At 64.2% G+C, this 27,755-nt stretch overlaps 1 protein-coding gene across 8 annotated transcripts in view; it reads right to left on the reverse strand.

The window, feature by feature from the left end:
* Window positions 1-2,015: 2,015 nt before the first annotated feature.
* The window catches only part of NAV1 (neuron navigator 1), a 78,651-nt gene continuing 52,911 nt past the window's right edge, over window positions 2,016-27,755 (reverse strand). For 4 of the 8 annotated variants that reach the window (XM_072886285.1, XM_072886284.1, XM_072886289.1 and 1 more), the window contains 26 exons: window positions 18,435-18,573; window positions 17,925-18,222; window positions 16,798-17,491; window positions 16,230-16,682; window positions 15,984-16,025; window positions 15,657-15,808; window positions 14,827-14,997; window positions 14,196-14,248; window positions 14,003-14,026; window positions 13,832-13,909; window positions 13,543-13,626; window positions 13,245-13,356; window positions 12,447-12,568; window positions 10,394-10,590; window positions 10,132-10,294; window positions 9,832-10,006; window positions 9,531-9,628; window positions 9,309-9,404; window positions 8,984-9,143; window positions 8,650-8,885; window positions 8,388-8,542; window positions 8,116-8,187; window positions 7,646-7,842; window positions 6,988-7,106; window positions 6,554-6,751; window positions 2,016-5,946 (listed from right to left, as the gene is read on the reverse strand). In XM_072886285.1, coding sequence (XP_072742386.1) covers window positions 5,851-5,946; window positions 6,554-6,751; window positions 6,988-7,106; window positions 7,646-7,842; window positions 8,116-8,187; window positions 8,388-8,542; window positions 8,650-8,885; window positions 8,984-9,143; window positions 9,309-9,404; window positions 9,531-9,628; window positions 9,832-10,006; window positions 10,132-10,294; window positions 10,394-10,590; window positions 12,447-12,568; window positions 13,245-13,356; window positions 13,543-13,626; window positions 13,832-13,909; window positions 14,003-14,026; window positions 14,196-14,248; window positions 14,827-14,997; window positions 15,657-15,808; window positions 15,984-16,025; window positions 16,230-16,682; window positions 16,798-17,491; window positions 17,925-18,222; window positions 18,435-18,573 — 4,384 coding nt within the window. In that variant the 3' untranslated portion in view covers window positions 2,016-5,850. Of the gene's footprint in view, window positions 5,947-6,553; window positions 6,752-6,987; window positions 7,107-7,645; window positions 7,843-8,115; window positions 8,188-8,387; window positions 8,543-8,649; window positions 8,886-8,983; window positions 9,144-9,308; window positions 9,405-9,530; window positions 9,629-9,831; window positions 10,007-10,131; window positions 10,295-10,393; window positions 10,591-12,446; window positions 12,569-13,244; window positions 13,357-13,542; window positions 13,627-13,831; window positions 13,910-14,002; window positions 14,027-14,195; window positions 14,249-14,826; window positions 14,998-15,656; window positions 15,809-15,983; window positions 16,026-16,229; window positions 16,683-16,797; window positions 17,492-17,924; window positions 18,223-18,434; window positions 18,574-21,382; window positions 21,493-27,755 lie in introns of those variants that run through there. The other 4 variants (XM_072886291.1, XM_072886287.1, XM_072886286.1 and 1 more) reach the window with 4 other exon arrangements.

Raw genomic sequence — 27,755 nt, forward strand, 5'->3', positions numbered from 1 at the left:
GAGGGCCATGGAAATGAACTGAGGGCTGGAACACCTCCCCTGTGAAGAAAGGCTGAGAGTTGGGGTTGTTCAGTCTGGAGAAGAGAAGGCTCCGGTGGGGCCTTTCCGCATACATAAGGGGGGCTTCTGAGACGTGAGGAAGAAATGTTTTACAATGAGGGTAGTGGGACACTGGAGCAGGTTGCCCAGAGAAGCTGTGGATGCCGCATCCCTGAAAGTGTTCAAGGCCAGGCTGGACAGGGCTTTGAGCAACCTGGTCGAGTGAGAGATGTCCCTGCTCACTGCAGGGGGGTTGGAACTAGACCAACCCAAACCATTCTGGGGGTCTATGAAAAAGGGTGGCGTTTCCCTGGGGAGGGAGACGCTCTTGGCACAAAGGCTGTGGGCCACCGTGGGAGGAGCTGCTGGGTGCTGCTATATCTACACTGGGTGCTGCTGTACCTAGACTGGGTGCTGCAGCCCGGGGGTGCTGGTGCATGTGCCAGGCACGGTGCCCAAGGGATGCTGTACCTGATGGCTGAGGTTGCACACCCAGCGCTATCGTACACACGGTGCGGTACCTGGCAGGTGCTGCTGTGCATCCTGGAGGCTGTACATACACGGTGGCTGAACCCAACATGCCCAGGTGCTCTGGGGGTTCCTGTGCCCTGCATGAGGGCGGGGTGCCCTGCACCTCCCTTTCTCAGCCCTCCCAGCCCTGCACCAGCCACCCCGCACCACAGAGACACCCATGAGCTCCCACCAGCTACTGAAGGCAGGGGAAGGGACCCTGCATGGGGGCCACATCCCCGCTACAGCGCCGAGCCCATGGGTGCTGTTTCCTGAACCGACGGGACCCTCCCCTGCCCGTCACCCTTGAAACACGCAGCTGAGTTTTCCCAAACTCAGGTGTCCAGCTGAAATCGAAGCGTCAGCGTCGTCTCCACGTGGTCCTTCTGTATCCCCCCCCCGTGCCTGGGGACCGATCCCCCTGGCTCTCTGGCTCTGCGCCATGGCTGTGAGGCTGAAAATCCCCGTGGGGCCACCACACGTAGGGACCTCTCTGCTGCACCGCTGCCCGCTCTCCTGCTCTGCTGCCTGCTCTTCCTGCCTGCACAGGGCCACTGAGCAAGCACAGGCTGGGAGCATGCACATGACACATCTCTGCAGATTAAGGGTCGTAGCTCCCCAAAACCAGTCCTGCTCTCCAGGTTCAGGATTGCACCCACTGGTAATGAACTTATTTGAACCCACCCGCTGGACAGGAGCCGATGGGAAGTGCCCTCTCCTGGCCTTGCCTTCGCCACTGCAGCCTGTTACAACTCATCACCATCCGGTGATTAATTAACGGCTCCTGGAGCATCTGTCCCCGCTCCAGCGTCGCTCTCTGTAGAGTGGAACATAGCTTTTGAGCCATCTTCCATAGCTTTCGAGCCACCCCGGGGAGGACCGGGATCTCCCTTCCCCTCAGCTGGTATCTGCAGCCTCGTCCTCACCCCCCCACCCTGCCGCAGGGCAGAGCACCCCATCGCTGCTCGAGGGACACTGTCCCACAACTGCCCCTGTGATGTCGGGTGGCATCCATCACCACCATGTCCCTTTCAAAGGGGAGATGGGGACCAGCCCTGGCGAGGCGAAAGGGGCCCAGCGGGGATGCCCACCCACCCTGAGCCCCCACTCCTCCCTGCACACCCCAGGTACGATTGCCCCTCCTGCCTCAGGAGAGGGATCCCCCGCTTCTGGCATCTTTCAGAATTGCCGGGATTTCAAACCAGGAGCGTTTCTGCACACTCCAGACTTAACAGGAGCGCCATCTTGGAAGAGGCGTCCCTGACCGATAAAACCGCTCCCAGCATCTTGCAAAACAGCCAAGATTTCAAACCAGGAGCGTTTCCACAAAGCCCCCCTCCCCAGATTTTGCAGGAGAGTGACCACCGAGGACAGTGGCAGACATGTGGTGACACAAGCACGACTGTCCTACCCCCCTCCCGCACAGGGACAGGCCCGCGGTCTCCCAGACACAGGACCAGCAGCCAGGCGGTACAGGAGATAACTTTATTGAATCCAATGGTGTTAGACAGACGACTGAGAAGAGACATGCCAGTTGGTGCGGGCAGCGTGGGCAGCAGGAGCTGACTTGGTGCAGGGCTGGATTTGTTTCTGTCTTTCGTAATATCCTCAAGCCTTTTCCTGGCTTCCTTTTATACGTCTTTTAAAATTTCTTTTAAGTAAAAACAACTAATTGTGGAAAGAGTCCAGATGGTGTTTGTTCCCTATGATTGTTCCCGCAGCTATGTACAAGGTGGGGTTGGGTCTCAACATCAGGTATAAAATGGAGCGAGTTTACAAACTTGGAGGAGGCAAGGAAAAAGCAAAGACAGACAGGCGAGAGCAGTAGAAATCTGGACCAAAATCTTAAAGAGAAATTTAAAAAGTGCTATAAAACCCCTCGGCAGGAATACCATGCAGTTAAGAAACACAAAACCCAGTCAATTACACAGATCATCTAAAACAGGAATTTGTCCATTTCATCTTTTATTTAATTAAAAAAAGGTTGTTTGTTTTTAATAGAAAAAAGCTAAAATTGTAAGGTTCAGGCCACCAGGCAGCAGCAGCTCGAGGAGGCAGGAAGGTGACTGGCATCTCCCCGCTCCAGTCCCTCAGATGGGCTCCTGGTGCTCCCAGGGGCCACCGGCACCTTTGGAGGTGGCAAGCACCCCTGGGGGGTGACGGGCACCCTTGGGGGCAGCAGGCACCTTTGGGGGTGACGGGCTCCTTTGGGGGTCACAAGCACCCTTGGGGGTGGCAGGCACCTTTGGGGGCAATAGGCACCCTTGGGGGTGACTGGCTCCTATGGGGTGACAGGCACCCTTGGGGACAACGGGTACCCTTGGGGGCAGCAGGCACCTTTGGGGGTGGCAGGGGGATGAGTCAGTGCAATCCTTGGACCTGTCCCCGGGGGGACAGAGGGGCTTAGCCCACAGCCACTGGCAGCCCTGGGGGACGCTCGGTCCCCAGGTCCCCCAGACAGCTGCCACGCTTGCGGACACGGGGTGCTTGATGTAAGCCAGGAGGAACCCATCAGGGCCCATTGCCTCCAGCCAGGAAAGCCCAGCGAAAGCCCCCCACTGTGCACCATCCCAGGGCACACCAGCTGGCATGGCCCTCGCCCTTCTCATCCCCCTCAGGGATTCTTCCTGATTTACACCACAGTGCGCCACTCGCCTCCAGCACGCCCCGGCTTAGGTTATGGGGAAACAGGCAGCCCTGCACCAGGAAAGGATGGGGTAAACCCCCAGGAAACAGGCTCGGGGGTGCCCGGCAGTGCAGCCCCAGGCAAGCCGGTGACAGGGACAGTTTGGTCTACATTTCAGTGGCTCCATGGGGGTGTCAGAAAAGAAAGTCAGGCACAGCCAAGGCTGCCTGAAGGCCGTGCAAAGCGAGAGGGGTGTGTGAGCCCTCTCCACCCACAGGACTCCTCAGGGCACTCGGGCACAGCATTGCACCCGGGGCAGCCCCCAAAGGTGCATCTTGCCCTTTCCTGCCCTGAGCACTGGAGCCCTGAGCAGGGCAAGAGGGGCTGGAGGGGAGAGCCAGGTCCCCACCGCCGGCCTCGAGCAGCTGCTGAGCCGGTGTCTCGTACAATCAGAAAAGAAGTCAGCACAGCACAGTTATCACAGAGTACAAAAAAAAAAAAAAAAAAAAAAAAGAAGGAAAAGAGGCGCAGGGCTGGGCCCCACCAACTCACACAGGGCATTCGACTACAGATCTATTTACAGGGAGTCCTTAGCCGACGGCAGCAACACAAGAGAAGGCAAACAGAAAGCCTTAGCGTCCAAGCCAGCGTAGGGAGGGACATCCCTGTGCAAAGGGGCCGGGCTGGCCGGCCCCAGGCGGCAGCGGGGAGACGGCAGGGAGGCTGTCGGACAGACGGAGAAGTGAGCACCATGGGTCGCACGCACCGCGGCCAGGATGCACCGGCCAGCCCCAGGCAGCAAGGCACGATGCATCGGCCAAGAGAGCACCAAGGGCAGAGGTGGTGGCTGCCTCCAAGCGGCACCGGCGGCAAGGCCGGGCCTTGGAGGAGATGCCTGTTTTGGAGGGTTGTGAGGCGTCCCTGAAGGCTGCACCAGCCATGGCACAGGGGGGCTGAGGCTGCCCAGTCCCCAGCCTGGTGGGGCTCAAGTACAGGACAGGCTCAGCCGACCCGGCCCTGGGGTCACCTCTCCCCAAAAGGCTCTCCAGGGCTCCAGCTGAGTGTGGGAGCTGAGCTGGATGGCAGCAGAGGGGAGCAGGGTGGTCCCAGAGCCCAGCTGGGCTCAGGGAGGGAGGTGCTGGCCTGGCAGAGCACGCTGCAGCTGTGCTTGGGGACAGGCAAGTGAGGGATGCTGAAGGCAGCAGCCCCAGGTTGGCTGTGCTCAGGCCAGGGCCAGCACCCCCATCCCAGCCCAGCCAAGCTGGCTTTGGGGACAGTCATAGGCCACTACAGCCAAAGCAGGCTGTGACAGCACCAGCCCAAGCCCCATGTGCCCCCTTCCTGCACGGCCGGGGATTAAGGCACCACAGCAGCACCGGGGCTGATCCCCTCCGTGCCAGGAGCCTGGCCTGTGACATTGCACAGTAGGGCCAAGAGGACACATGGCAGCCCTAGGTGGTCCCAGAGCACTGACATGGGGCACAGCGAGACCCTGCCAGGCCATAGGGCACAGGAGGGCACAGGGCTTTGGGGAGCCAGTGGGGGACTACCCCCAGGCCTGGCAGCACTGAGGGGACGTGCCCCCAGGGATAGGGCAGCAGCACCCTCCCCCTACCCAGGCCTCGGCCAGCGCCGGGTACCGTGGGGAGGGGATGCCCCGTGGCATCCTGCCCTGGTGGGAGACCCTGACCCCATCCCCAGGGCCAGACTCTGCCTTGTGCTTTTGGGGAGGGGGAGGCACCAGGCAAGGGGCTGCTCTAGGAGCATCCTGCTGCCACCGGCTGCCAAGTCCCATCTCAGCCAAGCTGTGAGGCCCCGGGAGGTGGGTTCAGGGACTGGAGATCGTCCAGTGAGCACCAGTTTTGTGACGGAGGTGGTTTGAGTAGTGGAACCAACAGCTGCAAAAGAAACCAAAGGGAAAGGAAGCTGCTTACAGGGAAGCGGTGGGCACTGGGCCATGGGCTCCAGGCCAGGAGAGCGACGAACCAGAACAAAAAAGGGACCAAAGCAAAGTCTGGACTCGGCCAAAGGAAAATTGGAGGGGGCAAACAAAATAAAATAACCAAAGCAGGGTTTATTGGGCTGTCCTGGTTGCAGCGGCTGCCATGCAGGTGAAACAGGGAACATACAAACACAGCGGTGAGAGCTGTGCTCCTCCCCGGCCAGTGCGAGGCGAGCGCTTCCCGCAGCAGCGGCTCCCTCGTTGCCTGCCCTCGACTACGCCCGGGTGAGTCGAGAAGGAGCTGGAGACCCTCGCGCCCGCGCTCTCATCCTGCGGCCACATGCTCCTCCTGTGTCCCCCAGCTTTGGCCCAGGTGGCTCCCACGGGGTCCCTGCCCCACGCAGGGGCCTTCCTGCAGCTCCTGGGAGTGGGGGCTCAGCCACATCAGTTGCCCTGGCCCCAAAGCCCAAGAGTTTGCAATAGAGACAGAAAAAAAACCAAGAAGAGAAACCAGGATTCTCCTACCCCCAGGGCTGGGAGGGGAGATGGCACCTCACGCTCTCCCATGGATGAGCTGAGCTTCCCCACGCTCCGCTAGGACACGCTGGAGCCCCGGTCCTCTCCGCTCACTCGCCAGCCCTGCGCTCTGGCATACCAAAGGAAAAGGAGAGCAGCCCGGTGGGAGCAGTGGCTGGCGGCGGCTCCCCTCCGCCTGGGCCGGCATGTCCGGGCCTCACAGAGTCGACTGCAGGTCGGGATCCACCATGGTCTCGCGGTCCGGAGACTCGATGTAGTTGGCGGCTTCCTGGAGCTTCAGCAGCATGGCCATCTGCGGGGAGAGGAGCGTGGCACCAAGCCCGAGGGGGATCAGAGGTCTGTGGACACCCTGGAGAAGCCAAGGCCACCAGGCCCTCCTTGCCCTCCCATACAAACCAGCCACCCCAAGAAGCTCCTCAGAGAGTAAAGCAAAGCCCAGAGATCCTGCAAAATCCCTCCCTGTCACCAGGATCTGACCTTGGGCACAGCTGGGATGCTCAAGGCTGAGCGTGGCAAAGCAGTGCAGGGGGACAGGCCCCAGCACATCAGCTGGCATCATCTGTGGCAGCCTGCTGTCTGCTAGCAGCCTCTCCGGGTGACACACCGGGACACGTATGTGCAAGCCCCAGTCTGTGTGTGGCTCTGCGTGTGGTCATGATGCCTCATGGAGCGCCACACCATGCCCGTTCACTGGCACATCACAATGTGCCCCGGTGTGCAGCCTGCCTGCCAGCGCCACCATCCCACACCCACTGCTCCCTCCCAGGAGTACAAAATGTTTCTGCATCCCCAAATCAGACTTATTACACTGAAAAACAACTGGGAAAGCAAAGCTCCACCTTGCACTCCCCTCTCCACCAGCATCACCCAGCCCACCTCCCAGCGCAGCAGTGCCGTACCAGAGGGTCCGAGTCCAGGGAGCTGGGTGTCGTGTCTTTGACGGTGCGCTCCTCGGGAGGGGAAACAGTGCTGTGGGGCCCGATGGTGGGCGGGGGCAGGTGGTACAGCTTGGACTGGTCCTGCTGTGCTGACGGCCAGGGCAGGGTGTCCCGCACCCACTCCACGGGGTCCTCCCAGGCTGCCTTCTGCCCGTGGACCTGCAGGCAGGGAGCAAGTGGCAGCCGCCTGTTCAGCACGTGCCAGCAACCCTGAGGCCCCCCAGGACAGTGCTATGTCCTGCTGCAGCCATAGGGCAGGGCAGGGACTGACAGAGACACCACCTGTGCCCAAAATCCCAGCGCCTCCCCTCTCTCCGCCCCGTTAGGCTGCTGCATCAGCATGTCCCCAAGCACCTCTGGTTTGGCATTCCCACATGCCAGGCAGCTCTGGGTACCTTGAGCCCATCTTTTGCCCCCTCTTGCAGGTAAGGGATGATGGAATTGTTCCACAGGTCGATGAACCAGGTCCGGAAATCCTCAATTCCAATGGGGCAGGACAGGAAGAAGCAGGGACCTGGGGGGGGAAGGCAGAGAGTGAAAACGGGAGCCGAGTCCCCCTGCTCCAGTCACTGGCCCCATGGCAGCATAGCACCAAGGTGGCCAAGCCTGGCTGCGCAGGGTGCCCTGGCCTCAACCACCTCCCACCTCCTGGGAGCAGTGTCCAGGCAGCGTCTGCCTGACACACATGGGCAGAAAGCAAGCTCCCGGGCAAGTAATAGGGCTGCTCAGTTCAATCTACCCCTCAAAAGCACGGTGAGTCAAAGGGAGACCTGCCTGGGAAAACATGGCTCCTCCGAGCCCAAGGTAGGGTGCCAGTAAGACAGGCAGCCTTAGCTGACACCACAGTGACAGCTCCCACAGGACACGGGAACAAATGCCACCCAGGGAAGAGCAACACTTGTGTGCATCGCCCACTGGCTTTTTGGTTGTGTGGGACTGGGGGACACGGGGCAGCACGTCAGCTCCCCAAGCTCCTTTGGGAGGGTTTTGCCCCAGTCCCCGGGGGCTCCCAGCAGCGTGAGGTAGAGGAGGGAAGTGGAGGCAAGGCCTTACCGATGAGGAAGTCGGAGGTACTATGTTTCTCCAGGAAGGTATGCAAGTGGTACCAGAGCTTGGGCACCCAGTCCAGCACACGCAGCAGCTCCTCCTTGTTGGCATTGACGTCTGTGTCCGACTCCAGCAGCTTCCGCCGCAGGTAGCGCACCAGGAAGCCATTGGCCGGCTCCACGTTGTTTGAGAAGGTCAGCATCCTGGGGGAAAGGCTCAGGTGTTCAGGGCTGGGTCTCCACACAAGCTGCCCTGCTTCCCAGCACCCTTGGGGGACCTCCTAGCACCCCCGCACTACATGTGCCCAAGGTTGGGGCATCAGGTCCTTCTGGGATGGCAGGGACAGGCCTGGGGTTCAGTCCTCATCAGGATCCCCGATCACAGGATGTGTCCCCAGGACTGCCCAGGGGCAGGAGTGATGGCCTCTGCCCTCCCCAACCCCATGGGGATGGCCCCCAGGGATGTATGATTCCCACCTGAAGCTGAGATGGAGGCCATGGTTTGGGGTCATCTTCACAGGCTGGTTGGTGGTCCCAATGATGTAGGGGCTGAGTGAGTGACAGAGAGACAGGATCCATGAGAAAAAGCACCCTGCATCACCCCTGCCCGTGGCAGAGCTGATCTGAGCACAGCAGACGTGCAGCCATGCAGCCTCATCTCCACAAGCCCAGGGATCTTGCCGAGAGCAGTGGGGAGCATGCGTGTGCCCGGGAAACTGTGCCGGAGGAGGGTGCAGTGGGGCTCTCACCATTTGTGGTACTTGCAGGTGAGCGCACCATTGACGAGCTCGCTGATGGAGCCTGCCTCGCTGAGGTCATCTAGGAGGATCACCAGTGGCACGTCTGCTGTGCCCGTCTCCCGGTCAATCTGGTTGGCCAGGTTGGAGAGGTACAGCTGCAGGTCCTGCAACGAACGGGCCGGGTGTCACACGTGGGGCTGTGGCATGGCTGCCAACGGGGACTGCAGCACCAGTGCCAACAGGGACACTCCTGGCTGCTGCGTGCCCTCACCTTGCAGGACTGCTGGTGCATGTTGAAGGTGCTGACGATGCCCTCGGTGACGTCCCGACCCGAGCGCTCCACCAGGTACTCAGCCAGGCGATTGGTCAGGTAGGTCTTGCCAGTGCCGCTGGGTCCCGAGAGGATGAGCCGCCGGTGTTTCAGCAGGAGGCTGATGTAATGCTGCATCATGGGCTTGGGGATGAGCGTCTCAAACACCAGGCTGTCCACACACTTCTCCTTCAAGCCTGCAGGCAGGGGAGGGCTGAACGTCCCACTCACACCCCACGACACAGTGAGACAGAGGGAAGACGGGACAGTGATCGAGGCTCTCTGCCACACTGACCTTTGAGCGTGACGACGATGCTGGTCAGGCCCCGGCGGCACAGCGGCAGCTCTGGTGGCTCTGTGTCCAGGACTCGCTTGATGTGGCTGATGCTGTAGCCGTAGACGGACTCGGTGCTGAGCCCCAGCGTGGAAGCAGGATCCATCTTGGTGATGTAATCCTACGTGGACAAGGACAGGGCTGTCAGTGCCCCTGAGGGCTGGCAGGGAGCAAGCAGAGCTCAGCAGCTCCAGGAGACCTGGTAATGACCTGGGCCAGGGAGCATCAGGCATGGTGGAGCAGTGTAAAAGGAAGGCTCTCAAAAGAGGGGTCCCCATGCTCCTACCTTGAAGACCTGGCAGACAGCCTCATCAAGCATCTTCCAGTCCACCTTCCCGCTCACCTTGGTCCAGCCCAGGAAAAACTCCTGCTGCTTGAGGTCCTAGGAGCCAAGGCAGAGGTGTGCAGAGTTGGGATACTGCATCCAGGCCCGGAGAGGCATTCTCTGCCCTTTGCCCACGGCCATGGCACTGGGACAGGTCAGGCTCCCCATACAGCCCACGCTTACCCCCTTGATGATGTGTTGGGGCGGCATGCGCACCACAATCCGCAGCGTCAGCTCGTCCTTCAGGGTGCCAGCACTGACAGCGTCCATGGGGGACACGTCTAGGGACAGAGCAGTAAGGCTGTGCCAGCAGGGAGAGCCAAGCCACTGGGCCTGACTATGCCCAGATGCAGCTGATCGTGGCACCAGCAGCACGACACATCCCCATGCACAGCTGCCTCCAGGTGAGCAGCAGCACGTTCCCACCACACACACGTCTCTGTCCCAGCCCTTCCCCATCTGCCAGCAGCTCCACCACCCCTACCTGCGTCCCCCAGGCTGGGGCTGAATGCATGGCCGAGGGTGAGACCCAAGGAGCGCCGTGGTGAAGAGGAGGCTGACGTGCTCGTGACGTGGCCGGGAACGGAGCCTGGCACTGCTGAGGGCCCCGGAGCCACTTTGAGCCGGTCGTTCTCAGCCTTCAAGAGATCCACCTCCAGCTGGGGGAGAACCAGTTACGGCACAGGGTGAGGAAATGGATGCCGGCAGCATCCCGGGGCTGCAGCACGGGACTGTGGCCAGCCAGGTGCTCAGAGCCAGCCAGGCTTCTGGCAGTGGTCCTCACCTGCATGTTGTGCATGGTCTCCCGCAGCTGCTCCAGCTGGTGGGCCGAGTTGAGGGCCTCCAGGCGGATGTCCGTCAGCTTCATCTCCTTCTCCCACAGCTCCGACCGCAGCTCCGACACCTCCTTCTTCTCTGGCTCGCCCTCACTGTGGGCCTGGAAGAGCCTGGGCCAAGGGAGAGAGTTGCACGCGTCCATGGCAGGAGCCTGCAGCCCCCACGACTGGCCCTCCCCACCCCATGCTGCCCACCCTGGCCCCACGTACTCAGCTGTGTCGATGCCCACGGAGGAGGACGTGGAGGATTTGATGGAGGGTGAGGCGGTCTCCGTAGAGCCATGCTGCAGCTTGGGGGAGGAGGGGGCTGATGAGTCTGGCGTGGCGATCTCCTCGATGTCCGAGTAGGACGAGGCTGATTTGGGTCCCTTCTTGATGCTGAAGGCCTTGTTGAAGGAGCTGCGTAGCTATGGGAGACAGAAATGCTCTTGTTAGAGACAGCCCGACAGTGCAGCCTTGCAAGCGGAGACCTGGCCCGGTCCTGCCCCAGGGCCCCCATCTGCCCAGGACCCACAGATGGTCTGAGCTGGGACCAGTAACACCACATCCATCACCGAGGCAGCACTGTGCCCTACCACTGCCCTGGGAAAGGCACTGCCCTGACCCCGCTCTGCTGGCACAGCTGAAGGCGGGGGGTGCACAGCCCTTTGTGCAACACTCCAGCCCCAGCCTGGACGGCACCAAACAGCCCCACAGCGTGGGACCCATGTCCTGGTCAGGCTTCCCCCAGCCCTGCTCCCCACCAGCACCTGCATCAGGGTGTTCAGGCACTGCACCAGCACCCTGGTCCATCGGGAAGGGCTGAATCCATCCTCACATTCACCCCACCACAGCTATCCCAGCAAGTGACATTTAGGGGGACATTCCCCCCTCCAGCCACTGCAGAGCCGGGGTCCTGGTGCAAGGGGACAATTTCAGCCCCAGATCCCCCTCTGCCCTGTGGTGTCCTCCTGGAAGTGCAGAGGGCCAGCCAGCCCCCTGCGAGATGTCACTGGGGGTCCCGGCCGGGCATGCAGCATGCACACAGCACACACAGAGCAGTGGGCAGGTGAGCGGCGTGCCGAGGCCAGGGAGGGTGGATGTACACTGCACAGGGGCCAAACCGGGCCTGGGTCCCGCTTACGCACCACCAGCCTGCAGGAGAGCAGCAGGATGGGCACCCTGGGCTCGCACCGTGTCCCCTGGAGGGCCAGGGCCTGCTCCGAGGGGAGGTGGGAGGAAGAGGGGATGGAGAGCAGGCAAGATCTGGCCCAACTCCCACAGGCACCAGGCAGGCTGGGCTGGTGTGTCCCCAAAAGCAAAAGCGTTGCATTTCAGCGTAAAAAACAAGGTGGGTGTCAGGCTCTGCTGATGGCGGGAGAGCAGGGGAGCACTGGGACCCACATGGGTCCCAACAGGGACAGAGCCACTTGGGGCCACATCGGGCCAGCCCTGGCAATGCGTAGACAGGCAGCACCACACCCCGGTGTCACAGGCAGGGCTGCAGTGAGGTCCCCACCCCAAAAGATCTGGTTACAGGGAGTCAGGAGAGTGCCTGCCTTCCCCAGGCAAGGGACAGGTGCCCATCCATGGGACAGGTCCCCATCTGAGCCCTTCCTGCTGCCTCAGGGCCAGCCAGGGCAGTTCAGCCCCTCCGTGTGGGTGCATATTTTGGCCTTAACATCAAAGGAAGCAGCCAAGGTGTGTGCAGCCTTGCCTTGTGGGGGCCCCGGGATGGCCCGTGCTGGGGGTTAGTGCCAGTGGGATGGATGGGATGGGTAGTGTTATGAGCACCGTCCCACAAAATGGAGCGAGGGCCCTGGCTGGGCACAGCATGGGGTGGAGGGGACGGCGTAGGACTTACCTCGTACACCTGGAAAAAAAGGGTTGAGGTCAGCATAGGGGGAGAGAAACAAAACAAAGCAAGACTTAATCACGCATCCAGCTTGGAGCTGCTTGGTGCAGGGAAGGGGCTGCCTGGCCAAGGTGTCCGGCATCCCACATGGGCAGAAGGGAGACATGGGGAAACCACGAGGGAGCAGGCGTGCAGGACCAGGGCTGAAAAACTCCCAGAGGGGATGGAGAAGTCCCAGCCGGCACATCAAGACACAAATCCATGGTGGCTACACGCTCTTCACCAGTGCTGTCCCCACGGGACACAGGGGACCAATACCACAATGCCAAGGTAGACCAAGAGCAGCTGGCTTGTGGGGCTGACCTCAGCCAGACCCTGCCAGCAGCTCCCCAAGCCCCGCTCCTCCTCCCAGCGCCCTGTCCAACCCACCCAGCTCTTCTTCTTCTTCTTCTTGGCGTCAGCATCCTTGCTGCTGCCGATGCTGGAGTGGCTGGTGATGCTGTTGAGGCTGGAGATACTGTCAGAGGAGTTCTGCCGCTTGATGCGCAGCTCTGGGGCCAGCAAGAGAAGCAGGAGAGACCGGGAAAAGAGGTATCAGCAAACTGCATCTGCCTCAACGCCAGAGCCACCTGCACTCTCCTCCCTGCATCCCTTCCCTTCTCCCACCCACACACCTTCTGAGCTCTCAGAACCACCTCATAAGATGACGTGGGGCTCAGACACCACACAGGCACTGCCATTCTGGACAGTGAACCCAAACCCCAGGGAGATGCCCAAGGCACGCATCGTTTCGCTCCTGTCCCACGCCAGCCTCCCTGCCAGCACCTTGCACTCACATTGAGGTTTCAGGGCCAGAAACAGCACTCATGGGAACAAAGCCAAGATCAGCAGCCAAAACTGGGCTGTCAGCAAAGGGCCCGGTGAAGAGGTGTCCCAGGGAGGATAGCCATCCCGTCATCCCCAGGCACCAGCACCGAGACCTCCTGCAGTGACAGCTCTGGCTGTCTGACCCTGGCTTCAGGTGCTCAGGGGTCCCAGGTGGGGAAGAGCTGCTGCCCAGGGACCCTGCCTCCCATCTGAACATCACACCGGAGTGAGGGGTGCCCTGGGGCCCTGTGCCAGCACCCTATGCCAGCCCTAGGCAGGAGCAGCCCAGCTGGGCTTGGGGGACGGACTCAGGAAGGGCTGCAAACCCCCACGGCAGCAGGCTGCCCAGCCATGCCTTACCTTTGGGGGTGACGTCGGTGCCATTCAGGGCACCCTGGATCACAGCTTGGGCCTCCGAGTTCTTCTTCTTCAGGAAGTCGATAGTCTCTCGGAGGTCCAGCAGCTCCGTGTCCTGGGGGAGCAGAGCCAGGAACCATATGTGTGTGTTCCAATGGCGCAGGGCCCACCCTGAGAGCACCCTTGGGGCGGGCAGTGCTGCAGCAGGTTCACCCGAGTCCAGCATCCCCCCAGCCCCATGACCACCCTCCCGCACCGCCAGTGCCCCCCAGTGCCCACTTGGCACCCCAACAGCACCCACCTTCTCCTCAGCGGTCTCAGCCAAGTGCCGCAGGCGGGATGTCATGCTCACCAGGCTCTGCTCAAAAGCCGCTACCAGGTTGGCCTGGAAGAGGTGGAGAAACAGGTGAGGACCCATGCCTGGGCGAGCACCCATAGCCGGGTGAGCACCCACTGCCGGGTGTGGGATGCAAGAGGCTGGAGAGGGGAAATCAAGGCTCTCATGGGCGCAGACCAGCACCAGCCCTGCACACTGCAGGGACACAGAGTGGCATGTCCTGCAGCGAGCGGTGGGTCCCGCAGGGACTCACATTAGCAGACAGCTGGGACGTCAGGGTGGCCACCTTCTCCTGCGAGGACTCCAGCTCGCGGCGCAGCTTGCGGATTTGCTGTGGGGAGAGAGTGAAGGGAGTGAGAGGGGCTAGGCGCTCACCCTTGCTGCGGTGGCAGGGGCGGGCCACAAGCAGGGGGTGCAGGCTCACCTCGGACTGCATCTTCTCCTCAGCCTGGCAGCACGAGAGCAGAGAGAGACAGACAGACAGAGGCAGGCAGTCAGGAGGGCAGCGAGGCACGGAGAGGCTCGGCGCGAGGCAGAGGCATGCACATAGCCCCCCCTTTCCCACCCGGGCCCCCCCAGCCATGCACAAAGCGGCGCAGCACGGAGGCGGCTCTTACGGAGGAGTAGGTGGAGGACGCGCTCGAGGCCAGGGACAGCACCGATCCATGAACTGCAACAGAATAAAACCCGGCACGTCAGGGTGCCCCTGGCCAGCAGCATCCCCAGGGGCTGCAGGTGCAGAGCGTAGCAGGGTGCAGGGGATGGAGCTCCCAGTCAGGGGGGGCTCTGCAGGGGGCCGGGGGAGGCAAGGGTGGGATGGCAGCTGCTCAGCACTGCCTGTTTCTCGGCACGTGGCTGGTGACCTCCCTGGGCATGTGGTGTGCAGCAGGGCATGGGGAGCACCCTCCACCTGCACCCTCCTCTCTGGCTGAGCCCAGGGGCTCTGCCACCCTCCCTGGCTGTTTGGGTCCCCACCGCCCGGTGCCACAACATCCTGGGGCCAACCCAGGGATGCCAGGCACCCACAGGGGTCAGGGCAGGCTGTGGCCCAGAGCAGATGCCAGCGCAGAGGGGTCCACCAGGCCCCTCGGGGCTGCCATCCCCTGCTCTGATGCTGAGCACGGGACACACCAACCCATCCGACAGTGCCGCAGCAGCGCCAGGAGGAAGGGACAAGTGTGCGGGGAGCCCCACCGCCCCGCCCCGGGAGCTCCCTTCGCCTGGGGCAGGAGCGCAGCACACTCTCACCATCGTCCACAGGGTCCCGGAAGGAGCCCGAGCGGATCATGCCCTTGGGCTTGTCGGCCAGGGAGAGGGTGCTGCCCATCTGGGACGTGCTGTACAGCTCGAAGGTGGAGTCGTGGGTGGGGATGCTGTTGGAGCGGGTGATCCGCGGGGTTGTGGCGGCAGTGGGGCTCACTGCAAGGAGAAGGCGAGGGAGAGGCAGGGTCAGAGCCACGCCAGGGACCTGGGATCGGGATGGGGAAGCAGGGCTGGGAGCAATCCACGAGAGCTGGGATGTGGAGAGGAAACAAGGATTGTGGTCCCAAAGCAGGGGGGCTGGGGGAAAACTAAAACACAGATTTACGCTCGGAAGACCTGGACACCAGCACCAAGGTAACCACAGGGCTGAGAAACAAATCCATCGCCGTGGGCCAAAGCGGGCACCACCATGCCAGAGGCCGTCACGTCCGGGTGCAGGAGGGGAACACCTCATCACCCGCTGCTCCCCACCAGCAGCCCCAACCCATCTGCCTGGACCCCCCAAACCCTCCAGGAACACGTAGGTCCTGGCAAGAGCAGGGCAGGGCTCACCCCTTCTCCTGCCAGGCACCCCCAGAGGAGCAGAGAGCCATGGGCAGAGCCCCAAATGTGGATGAGACTCCCTGAAGCAGAGGTGATGGACATCTCTGGCCAAAAGCACCAGGCACTGGGCATCAGGGCTGCTGGGGGTGTCAAGGAGAAAAGCAGCATCCAGGGCAGCATCAGCAAGTCACACGGGGAGCACAGGGCGATGGGAAGCCGGAGGGACAGGACTTGCTGCAAGCAGAAGGGGGCTGACAGTGGAGGGCACTGACCAATGCTGGTGAGCGGACCCTTCCCGACCAGCGCCATGGGAAGGGCGGGGGGCGAGGGCAGCTCCTGCTGATCGTCCGACTCAGGGAGCCCGCTGCTGATGGCATGCGAATGGCGCCGCTCCTTGGCCTCCTCCTGGGAGTGGAGCTGGTACCTGGGGAGCGGAGCAGAGACCGGCATGGTGAAGTGGACCAGCACCATCCTGGCTCCTGCCCGCTGCACTGTGGCCCAGCCTCCCTGGCGTGGGGGGCACCGCCAGCCCCCAGCAGAAAGCTCCACATGCCCGCCCTCCCTCTACAGCGCCATCCAAAAGTGGTTCGGGCTTTTACCTCAACCCTTTCTTGGGCAGCGTGTTCCTGTCGCGGTTGGCACTGGAAGGGAAGGAAAGATCAGTGACATCCCTGCACAGACGAGGGAAGGTGCCATGGGGATTGAGCCACAGGACAGGGGGCTTTTCCCCAGAAATGTCACAGGAAGAGCCCCCGAAAGCATGCAAAGGTCATAGCAGGGCAGCAGGGAGGGATCTGAGCCTACGGAGGTGCACCAGCAGCCCCATGCCCTCCCTCCAGCCATACCTGTCCAGATGTGCAAGCCGAGGGCTCCCGCTCCAGCCCAGCTCCCCTGCCTCTTCATCCTCCTCCTCCGTGCTGGCGGGGGGTGCGGCAGCAGGGGTGGGGGTGGTGGTGCTGCCCCCTGAAAAGGCACTGGGCAGGCTCATGGGCATCTGCAAGGACTCCATGCTGCGGTGCAGGCCTGAGAGCTTGGGGTACATCCTGCCCTCCTTGGGGACGCTGAAGCCACCCATGAGCTCCAGGCCCTGGGAGAAGCTGGCCGAGTTGATGTTGAGGATGGGGGCAGGACTGGGGCTGAAGCAGGGCGCGAGGTGCCCACCAGCCGGGTGCAGGTCCTGGAGCTTGGCAGTGTGGGGGGGGTGCAGCTCGCTGGAGGACGGCAAGTCCAGGCTGTTGGAGTTGACCTTGTCCAAGTTGGCCAGCGAGGGAGGCTTCACGTAGGTCTTGGCAGCCGCTCTGGAGGGGGGAAAACAGGTTAAGGAAGCAGGTGAGGCTTGGGTACTGGGCACAGCTGGGCACTGAGCACAGCCGTGCCAGGCACCTGCTGCCCTCAGAGGTGGAAGGATCGTACCTGAGAGGCGTGGGGGGCAGCTCGGCCACCTTGGCCGCCGGCGGGAGGTTGGCCTGGGCTTTTGGGGTGCTCTCAGGTGAGCCGACACTCTTCAGCGTCCCACACTCAGAGTCGAGTGCCACTGCCTTGGCTTTGGCCTTCTCCTTCTCACGGTCCGTCTGGTTCACGGGGGCCGGCGTGCCACGGCCAGCGCCAATCTTGGACGGCTCCTTGAGCCGTGACACCGAGATGCTGCCTTGCTTGGTGCTCAGCAGGCTGGGATCGATGCTGCTGCTGACCGGCCGGTTCGCGCCACGGCCACCGGTCACGCTCATGGAGCTGGACTTGGCTGGCCGGGGCAGGCTGCGGTACTGGATGTTGGAACGAGCCCCTGGGGCCAGGAAGCCGGGCTCGGCTGCATTGGAGACATCCAGGCTTGTTTTCCTCCCGCTGACTGGCTTGACAGGGATGCCGGAGCTCTTCTGGATCTTGCCGAGCGTGGCCGAACCCCCAGCCTGCATGACGGTGGCCGTGCCAGTGGCAGGAGCTGGTTTCTTATAGCCGAAGGAGCTGGAGGCTGAGGGGCGCGTGAGACCCGAGGGTGGCTTCTTGGCATCAGCAACACGGTCACGGCCAGCATCAGAGGAGGAGCGTTGCAGGCCTGTGCTCTTCACAGACAGCTTGCTCTTGTCGGTGGCTTTGGTCTCAGGCTTGCCTGGTGGGCAGGGAAGGATGGGTTAGCGTCCCAGGAGGCTCTGGGGACATTTGGGTGTGAACTAGCCCAGATAGGACAGTGACACCGGAAATGCAGGGATGCGATGAAGAAGGGACGTGCCACCATCCCGGGAGTCAGGGCAGAGCCATGGCCAGGCCCCTGGTGCAGCCAGCTAGCCTCCAGCCCGGCACATGGCCACGAGGCTATGGGGCAGGCACAGCCCTGGGCAAGAAAGGCTTAGCGTGGGGCCAGATCCCCAACCTGCCTGCAAGGATGCACAGCCCTGCCGCCCCCTCCAGCCCACGTCCAGCTGCCAGGTCCAAGCACAGCCACAGGGTGTCCCATGGCCAATGTGCTCGGGAAGGGCCCATGAAGACATCGCTCAACCCACTCCCCATCAGAGGAGCTGGACCTTGTCCGAATTGGGTCTCACCTGCCACTTTGAGGGTGCTCTGGGCTGTGTGGGTGATGGGGGAGGTCACGGCCACCGGAGGGGTCTTGCCCTTCTTGAGGGAGCCCGGGGTGCCCAGGCTGACAGGCTTCTTCAGCTCACCGCCCTTGGACCCCTCCTCGCCACCCTCCGAGGGCTCCCGCCGCCACTTGGAGGAGCCGTGCTCCATCTTGAGGCTGCTGCTGTCGTAGTCCAGCTTCTTGAGCACCTTGTCCTCACCCTCGCAGTACCAGCTCAGCCCGCTCTCTGCCAGCGAGCGCTTCTCCGAGTCCGTGCGCAGCTGTGGGCAGAGCAGAGTTAGGGGCACTCCTGGCACCCACCCCAAACCCATCCCCAGGGAGCACCAGCCAGCTGGGAGAGGGGTGCACCAGACACCCTGTGCAGTGCCTCAGTTTCCCCACGCCGGCACCCTCCATCCCCTCTTTCCTGTAGAGGTGGCAGCACCAAGCCAGGATTGGTGCCAGGAAGGGTCCGGGTGCTGCAGGCACCTACCGCTATGGCTGAGTTCCTGCGCGAGGCGGTGGGGGTGGAGGGCAGGGAGTTGAGCGAGGAGCTGGCGTTGAACTCCTCCGAGCTGAGGTTGTCAGAGGCATCGCTGAGGCCGCTGCTAATGGAGCTGCTCTCATCCCAGCTGCAAGGGCAGACGCAGCGTCAGACCCCCCTGCCCAGCCCCAGCTCTGCCCAGCGGGTCCTGCCACCCGTGGTATTTCCCTGTTCCGGGGGCTGCTGCCATGCAAACGTCAGCTCCCAGTAGCGTCTGCTGCAGGGCCACGGCAGGGAGCTGGCACTCGGCGGCTGTGGCTGGCTCCAGCCCAGCCTGGTGAAGGCTCGGTGCCCCGCTGGCACACAAGCCCCAGTGACCCCGCATTTCCCCAGTAAGGGCCCCGTGGGAGTTTTCTGGGGATGGAGAGTACCTGCCCAGCGCAGGGAGGTCAGCACCCACGCCAGCAGGGCTGGCAGCACCGCAGTTGGCACCAAGCCCCCTGAGACCTGCCCCACCAAGAGGGTCGGGAGGATTGCTGGAAAGGGCAGGGACCAGCTGGAGCAAACAAACCAGCCGCCCTGCAGCATCCACAGGCAGCAGGTATGGGCACTGCTGCTATGCCAGGGCGGCTGCTCCATGCCAGGTGCTCAGCAGACCATGCACAAGCCCATCTCCAGGGCCGTCAGTCAGCGCTGCACCAGGGCGGCAGCTGCCTGAGCACCCCATGGGCCCAGCCAGCTCCGCAGCACGGGGCCGTGCCCACGGCGATCCGGCACAGAGCATTTTCCAGCAGGATGAGCACAGCCCCTTTCAGGTCAGCAGCTGAGTAGGTCAGCGAGGCCCCACAGCCTCTGAGGGGGCTGTGAGAGGCTGGGGGCGACAAGCAGCGGCGTAGGAAAGGGGAGCAGAGCTGGGGGGCTGCGGCCAGCCCCAGTCCCTGCCAGAGATGCCTGTTCCCCGACACTGGGGCCACAGAGGTGGCCAGAAGCCCAGCAGGTGGTGAAGCCACTTAGCGTTACCCAAGTGACACTCTGACCCTGGCTGAGCTGGGGACAGGACTGTCTGGCCTGGCAGAGGAGAGTGCCTGCTGGGCACCTCCGCCAACCAGGGTGCCAGGGCACAAGCAACAGCCACCCCCACCCCGGGATGCCCAAACCCCAGGACGGAGCAACGCAGGCAGCTCCAGCACCCTCCAACCACCCCATGTACCCTGCTCTTCTCAGACATCACGGACTGGCCAGAGCCAGGATGGACACAGCCCCCTGTGTCCCCGTGGCAGCTTTTGGGACAGAGCCCCGCAGGCACTGCTGCCCAGGAAAGGATTTAATTATGACCACGTGCCCGGGGTGTGCTGCTGGGCTGCCCGGCTCCAAGCATCTCCCACCACCAGCCCCTGTGCTGGGGGTGACTTCCCACCAGGGCAGAAATTCCCACCCCAGAGCATGAAGCAAAGCTCCTCTCCCAGGCTGGCATCACCCTTACAGCAGGCAGCGCTGGGAGCGAGGCAGGGCTTTGGTGAGCTGCATGCTGTGGGCACATGGCTGTGGCCAAACACGGTGCTGGGTCTCTTCACCTTGGCTTTCGTGGCCCGGCAGGGCAAACTCCAAATGCTCTCCCAGCCTCACATGGGAAGCCCCTGCAGCCGTGGCCCCAGGCATCTGGGAGCCCCGGTGAAACAGGCACAGGGTCGGGGCTGAACCGGGGCAGGAGGCGACCCCAGATCCTCCTTAGCAACCCCACACCAAGAAAGGGCAACACAGAAGGTCACAGGTGACATCCCAAAAACCCTCAAGCCATGGGGTGAAGCCTGGGAGCCAGCTGCCCGCTGTGGGGCATCTCTGGCTCTCTTATGGGGCACACAGCTGGCACACTGAGGGGTCCCCAAAACTGGCATGCATATGCTGTAGCCGGCACAGCAAGGAAAGCCTCAACTCAGGCTGCACCGCAGCACTGACAGCCCCTCGGCAAACACAAACTCTCGGAGCACGGCCGAGCCCTGGCACCCCGGTCCCTACTGGCCGAGGCTACCCGAGTGCCTCCCACAGACCCCAAACGGGGGGCAGCCGTGCCGCAGCATCACGCTGGGGTCAAAACTCAATTCCTGCTTTGTGCTCCAGCCCCTCCATCTTACGCAGAGCAATTCCCCACCTCCCTTCAGCCGGCACCGCACCAAACCCACCCTGAAGGCAGCGATGCGCCGGGACACCCGCAAGCCCTGCACCCCTCGGCCCACGCCAGCTCCCAGGGAAGGGATGCTCAAGGACAGCGGTGGCAGCAAGGCGGGGGCTGCGGCAGCGTGACCGTCCTGCTGCGCTCCCCGGCACCGGCCGGGCGTGCGGGAACCCACCACCGGCCGGAACGGTCCCGACACGGCCCCGGTGATGCACACCCCGACCCCGACCCGAGGAGACGGCTGCACCCCGGAGGGAGCACGGGATGGACCCGGCCCACGGCCGCGGTGCGAGGGGCTGCGTGGCGATGCTCCGCTGCCGGCCCCGCCGCACCCTGCGTCGGAGCCCGCCGGTCGGGCACGCAGCCCGGCATCCCGGTGCCCGCCCCTCCCCGGCGGGGTCAGCTCCGCCGGCCGGGGGTACCGGAGCCCCGGGAGCCCCGCGGGGGCTCGGCCCGGCCGCGCTGCAGGTGCGAGGCGGGGGCCGGGGCGCGGGGGGGGGGGGGGGAACGACGACAACGACGACGACTCGTCCCGCTCCCGGCCCCGGGGGAGCCGCCCCGATGCTGCGGTGCCGGGCGGGGCCGCGCTGCCCCGGCCCCCCCGCGCCCCCTTCCCCCCCGCGGCGCGGCCGAGACAAAGCACCGCCCGCGGAGCGGCCCCGGGGCGCGGGGCTTTGTCTGCCGGGGCCGGGCTCCGGCCGCCCGCCCGCGGCGCGCCCGCCCCGCCCCGCTCGGTGCCGATGCGGTGCCGGTGCCGGTGCCCGTGCCCGTGCCCGTACCGTACCTGCTGGCCAGCCGCGGGGCGCGGCGCGGCCTCCCTGCCCGCAGCATGGTGCTGCCCGCGGCAGCGCGGCCCCGCCGGGCGCGGGCGGGAGGGGCGGCAGCGGCGGGACCGCCCCGCGCTGCCCGCGCCTTAAAGCGGCAGCGGCCTGGCCCGGCCCGGCTTCCCCCCGCCGCTGCCCCCGAGCCCCGCCCCGCCCCCCGCCGGGATGGGCCCGGGGCCCCGGCTCCAGCCCCGCCGGTCCCAGTGTCCGTCCCCGTCCCCCCCCCGTCCCCCCTCCCCAGCTCATAGCCCCGCGGCCATGTCCCCACATCCAGCTCCAGTGCCCCCCAGTCCAGCCCGTGACCCCCACCCCTGTCCCTGGTGCCCCCAGCCTCAGCCCAGCATCCCCCAGTCTCAGCCCGGGGCCCCCAGCTGCCCCCAGAGCCCCCGAGCCCACACTCACGTCCCCACAGGCAGCACCAGTGCCCCCCAGTCCAGCCCACGATGTGGCACCAGTGCCTCCCAGGCCGCCCCTCAGCCTGGCCTCAGGGCCCCCCAAGCCCCCTGCCCGAAGGCACCACCTCCCGCTGTGGGTCCCGCGGGGGGCTCTGCCCCTGCCCAGCCCCGCGGGGTGGGGGGGCAGCTGCTCCCAGCAGCCCCAGCTCCTGCAAGGGTACCGGCGGCTGCACCACTCTGCGCTTCATCGACCAAAAAGCCTATTTCTGTCCTTCTTTCTTTCTCTCGCATCAAGAGCAGGAGCTGCGCCCCAGGGCAGGGTCCTCGCCGGGACGGTGACACCGGGGACACCTTCGCCAGCCTGGCCGCGGCGGGCAGAGAGGGTTAACTGCAGCCTTGGCAAAACAGACCCGGTCCCTGCGGGCTGGGAAATAAGTAATTCCTTCCTCGCGCCTTCCTCGGCCAAGCAACGGCCACGGCAACGCCTCTTGGCTCCCTTCTCACCGCGCAGCCCCGTTGCTCGGCTGCACGGTGCTTGCCCCGGCGAGGCGAGGTGAGGTGCTGCAGCACGGCCCGGCAGGGAGGGCCAGGGATGCACAACTTCGGTGCCCGACCATCCCCGTCCCCACCGATCAGACCCTGCCTGCACCCACCATCGCCACAGCGGCTCTCAGCCCTTGGCCAGAGCTCACGGCCAGGAGGCCGGCAGTGACACCGCCCCGGCGTGGTGTGGTACCTCCCGCAGGCAGCCAGCCCTGCTGTGGGGTGATGGCCCCACGTCGGTGTGCGCCAATGGGTGCGGCAGCACGGCCCGTCCAGGATCGCATCCCCGCAGTCCCTCTGGCCTGGCACGATGCCGGATGCCGTCCCCTCCCGCCCCTCCTTCTGGCCGGCTGCCCCGGCCCCACCACGGCTGGCTCGGGCAGTGCTCGGAGGAGCAGCTCTGGCTTTCGCTGGGCCCAAATCTGGACTCAGGGGGAGCCAGCCCAGCACGACAGACATCAGGAAAGGCAGATTCGACCCCACCGGAGCCGTGAGTCTGGTGGAAGACGATGGTGGAGAATCGCCGTTGGTCACAGCAGCCCCATCACGGTGGCACACACACACACACACACACACACACGTGCAACGCCCCACCGGCACCCTTCACACCCCCAGCCCATTTCTCAGCAGCAGCTGCTTTTGGAGCCGGAGAGTTCGAAGCCTCCCTGCTTCACCTGTCTCACACTGGCACAGACACCCGCCCGCGCGCCAGACAGACCCGCTGGCACCAGCCGGGGCTCCCGGCACTCGTGTCCCTGCCAGGCTGGTGATGCCGAATCCCCACCGCCCACCCCAAGTCCACCCCGGATTAAAGCGAGCCCCTCTTGGTCCGCCCTGGCCCTTTCCTCCTGCTCCGCCCTGGTCGCTGCAGGGGAGGAAATACGGGGCTTGCACTGGGGGGTGTCCACACCCCACATCTGTGGGTCGCTGGCACCGAGGGGGCCCTGGGGACATGCCCCATCACAGCCTCGTCCTGCTCTGGCAGGACTGGTGAGCAAAGCACGGGCTCTTCCCTCCCTCCCTTTCCCCACTTAATGGGGCAGAAAAACCAATTAGCTTCATAAATCACCATCGGGGGGGTTGGGGACTGCCTGCGGGCACGGGCAGGGGTGGCTCTGCTTCCCCCTCACATCCGTCTCAGGAACCCCCTCAGGGCATCACGACACCCATAACCCCCTCCCAGACTCCCTTAGGATCCCCACAGCCCCCTGCACACCCCCCATGCCCCTTTAACAGCCCCAGGCCCCCCCAACACTCCTTGAGAACGCTGCAGACTCACTTAGGACTCCCCAGATTTCTCTAAGTTCTCCCCAGACCCCTCCTAAACCCCTGTGTACACCCCAGTACCCCTCCAAACCCCCAGGTACTCCCCCAGATAGCGTCAGCTTCCACCACCAGCTGGGCCACCCTGACCCTGGTGCTTCCCACTTGCATTTTGGGTACCGGGATCTAGTACCCTTCACCGAAGCCGTGCTCAGAGGAAGAGGGGGCTGCAGAGACCTTGCAGATGGGGAAACTGAGGCAGGGAAGGGGGTCTGACTCGCCCGAGCTCACCCAGCAGAAGAGGATCAGCATCACATCCCAGCAGCTGGTCTAGTCCCCTGTCCTCCAGGCAGCACTGCCTCTGGTCCCCCAGCCCCTCAGGTCCCCGAGGGGTGCAGGGATTCCCCCCGCAGGGACCCAGAGTGTGCGTGGCCCCCACGAGGGGGGACCTGTGGCCAGGCTGCGCCTCTGCTCCAGCTCTGCGCTGCCGACTGCAGTAATAGCAGGGTCCGATTTCCCCAAGGCAGCGAGGCCGATGCCGTGGGGGTGTCAGCCAGTGCTCGCCCGCCTGCAGCAACGAGATCAGCCGCGGACCCCAACCACACGCCTGGCTGCCATGCCAGTGGGGCTGCTGAGCTCAGCCAGCCCCGCTGCAGGGGGGACAATGCAGGGTCACCCCTCTGACCCCCCCGAGCAGCGGAAACCCCAGAGGAAGTGTGTCCCTGTGTGGGGATCTCCGTCTGTTTCGGGAAGGGTGACATACGAAGCCTCGCCCAGGGCCACCACGGCACAACGGCAGGCTGCAGCAGCTGCGTGCGGCGGTCAGAGTGTCCCAGGGCAGCACCGGCATGGGGGAGCGGCGTGACTCAGCCCGCTTGCGAAACTCCTATTTTTCCCGTTGTCTGGATGAGCCAGTGGCCTCGGACACCTCCACCCGCAGCGGCCGGGCCCCTTCGCAGGCAGCCGGGTAGCACGTGGCAAGCAGCAAAGCCAGGTCTTGAGCTCCCCAGCCGGCAAGCAGGCAGGCAGCCGGGTTTGGGGGGCAGATCCCCCCGAGCAGCTCCCCCCCGGGGCATGTGGGTGTGCGACGTCCAGCCCTGGGCTCAGCTCTGCTCCGTGTCCGTGCCCAGCCCCATCAGTGAGCCGTGGAGGCCAGCAGCTTCCCAAATCCTGGGTGTGCGCTGGCCCCCAGGTGCCCTGCAGCCCCCGAGCCCTGCAACCCCGGGATCCCCTTCCTAAAACACATCCCATGTGGCCGCTGCCACAGGAGCCCAGCCCGGGCAGCCCCAGGGGTCTGGGGTCACCACTGGGTGCCTTGAGCCAAACCCCAAAATAAGAAGCTGGCTAGAATGCAGTGCAGAAGAAGGGCACTTTGATGGTGTGGCGCCCAGCGGGGTTTTGGGGCCCCTTTCTGGGACTGTCCCCCAGCTGGAGGGAGGAACCCCGTCGAGCCCCGGCACGCGGCGCAGCGCAGCAAATATTTATCCAACACCACTTCCCTGGCCGTTCCCCCGCTGCCCCCCTCAGCCGGCCGGGCTGGGGCCCCACACACACGCCAGGCCACGTGCGGGGCCACGGCTGTGCCCCACGGGATGTCCCCGCCGAGAAATGACTTCACGGGCTCGCCGGGACGGCGGCAAGGGGTCAGGCCGGACTGGCCAAAGCCGAGCAAGGGGCGTTTGAGGGAAAGGAGCAGAGCGCCAGCGCCAATCCTGCTCGGAGCAGGAGAGGACGGCGGCCGCTCCCCCGCCGCTCTCGGGGAGTGGAGCCAAACATCTGCTCCCGCCTCCGGGCTGCGCCGAGCTCAAGTAGCTGCGAGGAAGCCGGAGCCAGGCCAGCCAGAGCGCGGTGGGTGCCAGCTCGAGAGCATCCCTCCCGGCGGAATACTGCTGGCAGCCCCCAGCCCCGCCGGAGGGGACCACAGGCTCTGCAGCGCCCAGCTGCCAGCAACACCATCGCGGTGGGACGGGATGGTGCCCGGGGTGTACGGTGAGCTGGACACACGTGCCGATCCCCGAGCCGCATGGTGCCCCGCGGTCCTGACGCCAAAGGCTGCTGCCATGGCTCCATTTCATGCCCATGAACAGAGTCTGGGCAGTACCCGGCTCACGATGGTGCAGATGCTGCCACCACTGTGGTGGGATGCAATGCTACCTCCCTTTCCACCCTCACCAAAAAACGAGGCCCAAAAGGACACCCCCAAATCACAGTGGTCCTGGGGTCACACGAGGACTTCCCCAGAGCACTGAAAGCCCCAGGGACGTGCACAGCCTCGGGGATCAGCTTCAGAGTGATGCCTGCATGCCCAAGGCCCAGCAGCACACACGGATCATCAGTGCTCCCGCAGCCACCACAGCGAGAAGACGCTGACTCAGCAGCCAGCCCCACTCACTCCCTCTCTGCTCTCCTGGCCCTGTGCTTGGGGATGGCAGGATCGGGCCTGGCAGCACCCGTGCTCTGCCAGAGGGGCAGGATGAGTCCAGCCTGGGCATCCCCATGGGATTCTGCCGCCGCGGGGTATCTGAGCAGCTCCCAAGGAAGGAGCCAGCTTGTCCCAATTTGTCCCTAGAGATCTCACCTGGAGAGCTGCCCGACCCACAAGCACCATCTCGGGGTGCACACCTGAGCTGAAGTTTCATGTCCCCATAGGTCACCTTGCATACCAGAGCAAGGGAGAGGTGCTCCTCCTCCTCCTCTGTACCCCACAAACCCCATGGAGAGCGGCTCTCCCCTGCCACGACCTGGGTACGCCCTGCCCTGATCCGCTCGCAGCCAGCAGGGTGGACCAAGGGAAACTGAGGCACAGCCACGGCCAGACAGCAGGTCCCTTCAACCCCCAGGCAGTGCCCTGCGCTGCCCCGCAGCATGAGGCACACCACAGGGAGGTGCTCGGACCCTGCTGAGCCCTTCGCACTGGGCACGGCGGCCTGATGGGCCCCTGCGGGGACATCCAGAGTGCCCCAGTGCCCTCGCAGAGGCATCACCATTTGTGGGGAAGCGGCTGGGGAACGGGCCGGCTGATGAAGGGTCTGACAAAAGGAGGGTGGCGGAAAGGACATCATGCAGAGTGCTCTCCAAGCCCAGGAGACGTGGTGGAGCGGGGCAAAGCAGGGACCAGCCGACACTCTTGTCATGCCCCCAGGCCGGAATCCTGTCCTGCGTGGGAGGGGCGAAGCCCCATGGCCCCAGGCAGGCAGGGCTGGGGTGCGGGAGCCAGTGCACCCCACCAGCTCCTGACTGCAGCAAGCCCTTGCAGCATGCCGCTCGCTCCTCACTGCGTCCCGGATGGCCCCAGGGAACACCCGGGGGTGATGGACGCTAACCCGCTCCCGCGCCATCACCCAGGACCTGCCAGAGTTGCTCACATCAGGTCCCCGAGCACACACAGCACGGGGGGACACGCACCAACAGGCAGCCACCCTACACTGCCAGGTGAACAGCAGCTCCACGTGGAGGAGGTGGCACTGCTCGGACATGCAGGATGTGGCCGGGACGAAACCAGGCAAAACCTGGCTTGAACATCCCCACTCGGATGCTCTCCACCTCCTCCTCGCTGCCTGATTCACACGCAGGTCTGCACACGAAAGCACCCACGCTGCTGCATCGCAGCCCCAGTGCTGCGCTGTGGCTGTACAGCCATGGAGGTCCCTCAGCAGTGAGTGGCCATGCATTGGTGGACCTCCCGGTGAGGTGACCTTGGTGGGGTGACCTCCAGGGTCCAGGAAAGGCTGGATCCCCAGCCTGGCCAGGGTGGGAAAGCATCACTGGCAGCACTGCTCCCCTCCAGGGGCAGGGAACAGCAAGCAGCATGCTGAGCGGTGCGGGATGGAAACATGAGTCAACAGAGGCCAAGGAAGGGAGCGAAGATCTTTCTGTGCCAGGAAACAGCCCAGGGGTTGGTGCTGCCCCTGCCTGCGCCCTGCCCGTGCCCCAAGGACAGCCAGGACAGGGCAGGAGAGCAGCACCATCCCAGCGAACACTGCCGTGTTAAGAAGAGCTCGCTGCCCGCACCAGGCCCGTCAGACACCATGGTGCCGGCAGCAGCTTGGGCACATCACAGCAGGGCTGCTTCCAGCCCAGGCTGTGCCGGGTCCCTGCCAGCCGAGGGCTGCCCTGCTGCACAGCATGAGGA

Source organism: Ciconia boyciana, chromosome 23 (assembly GCF_034638445.1).
Source record: "Ciconia boyciana chromosome 23, ASM3463844v1, whole genome shotgun sequence".
NCBI classification, from domain to species: domain Eukaryota; kingdom Metazoa; phylum Chordata; class Aves; order Ciconiiformes; family Ciconiidae; genus Ciconia; species Ciconia boyciana.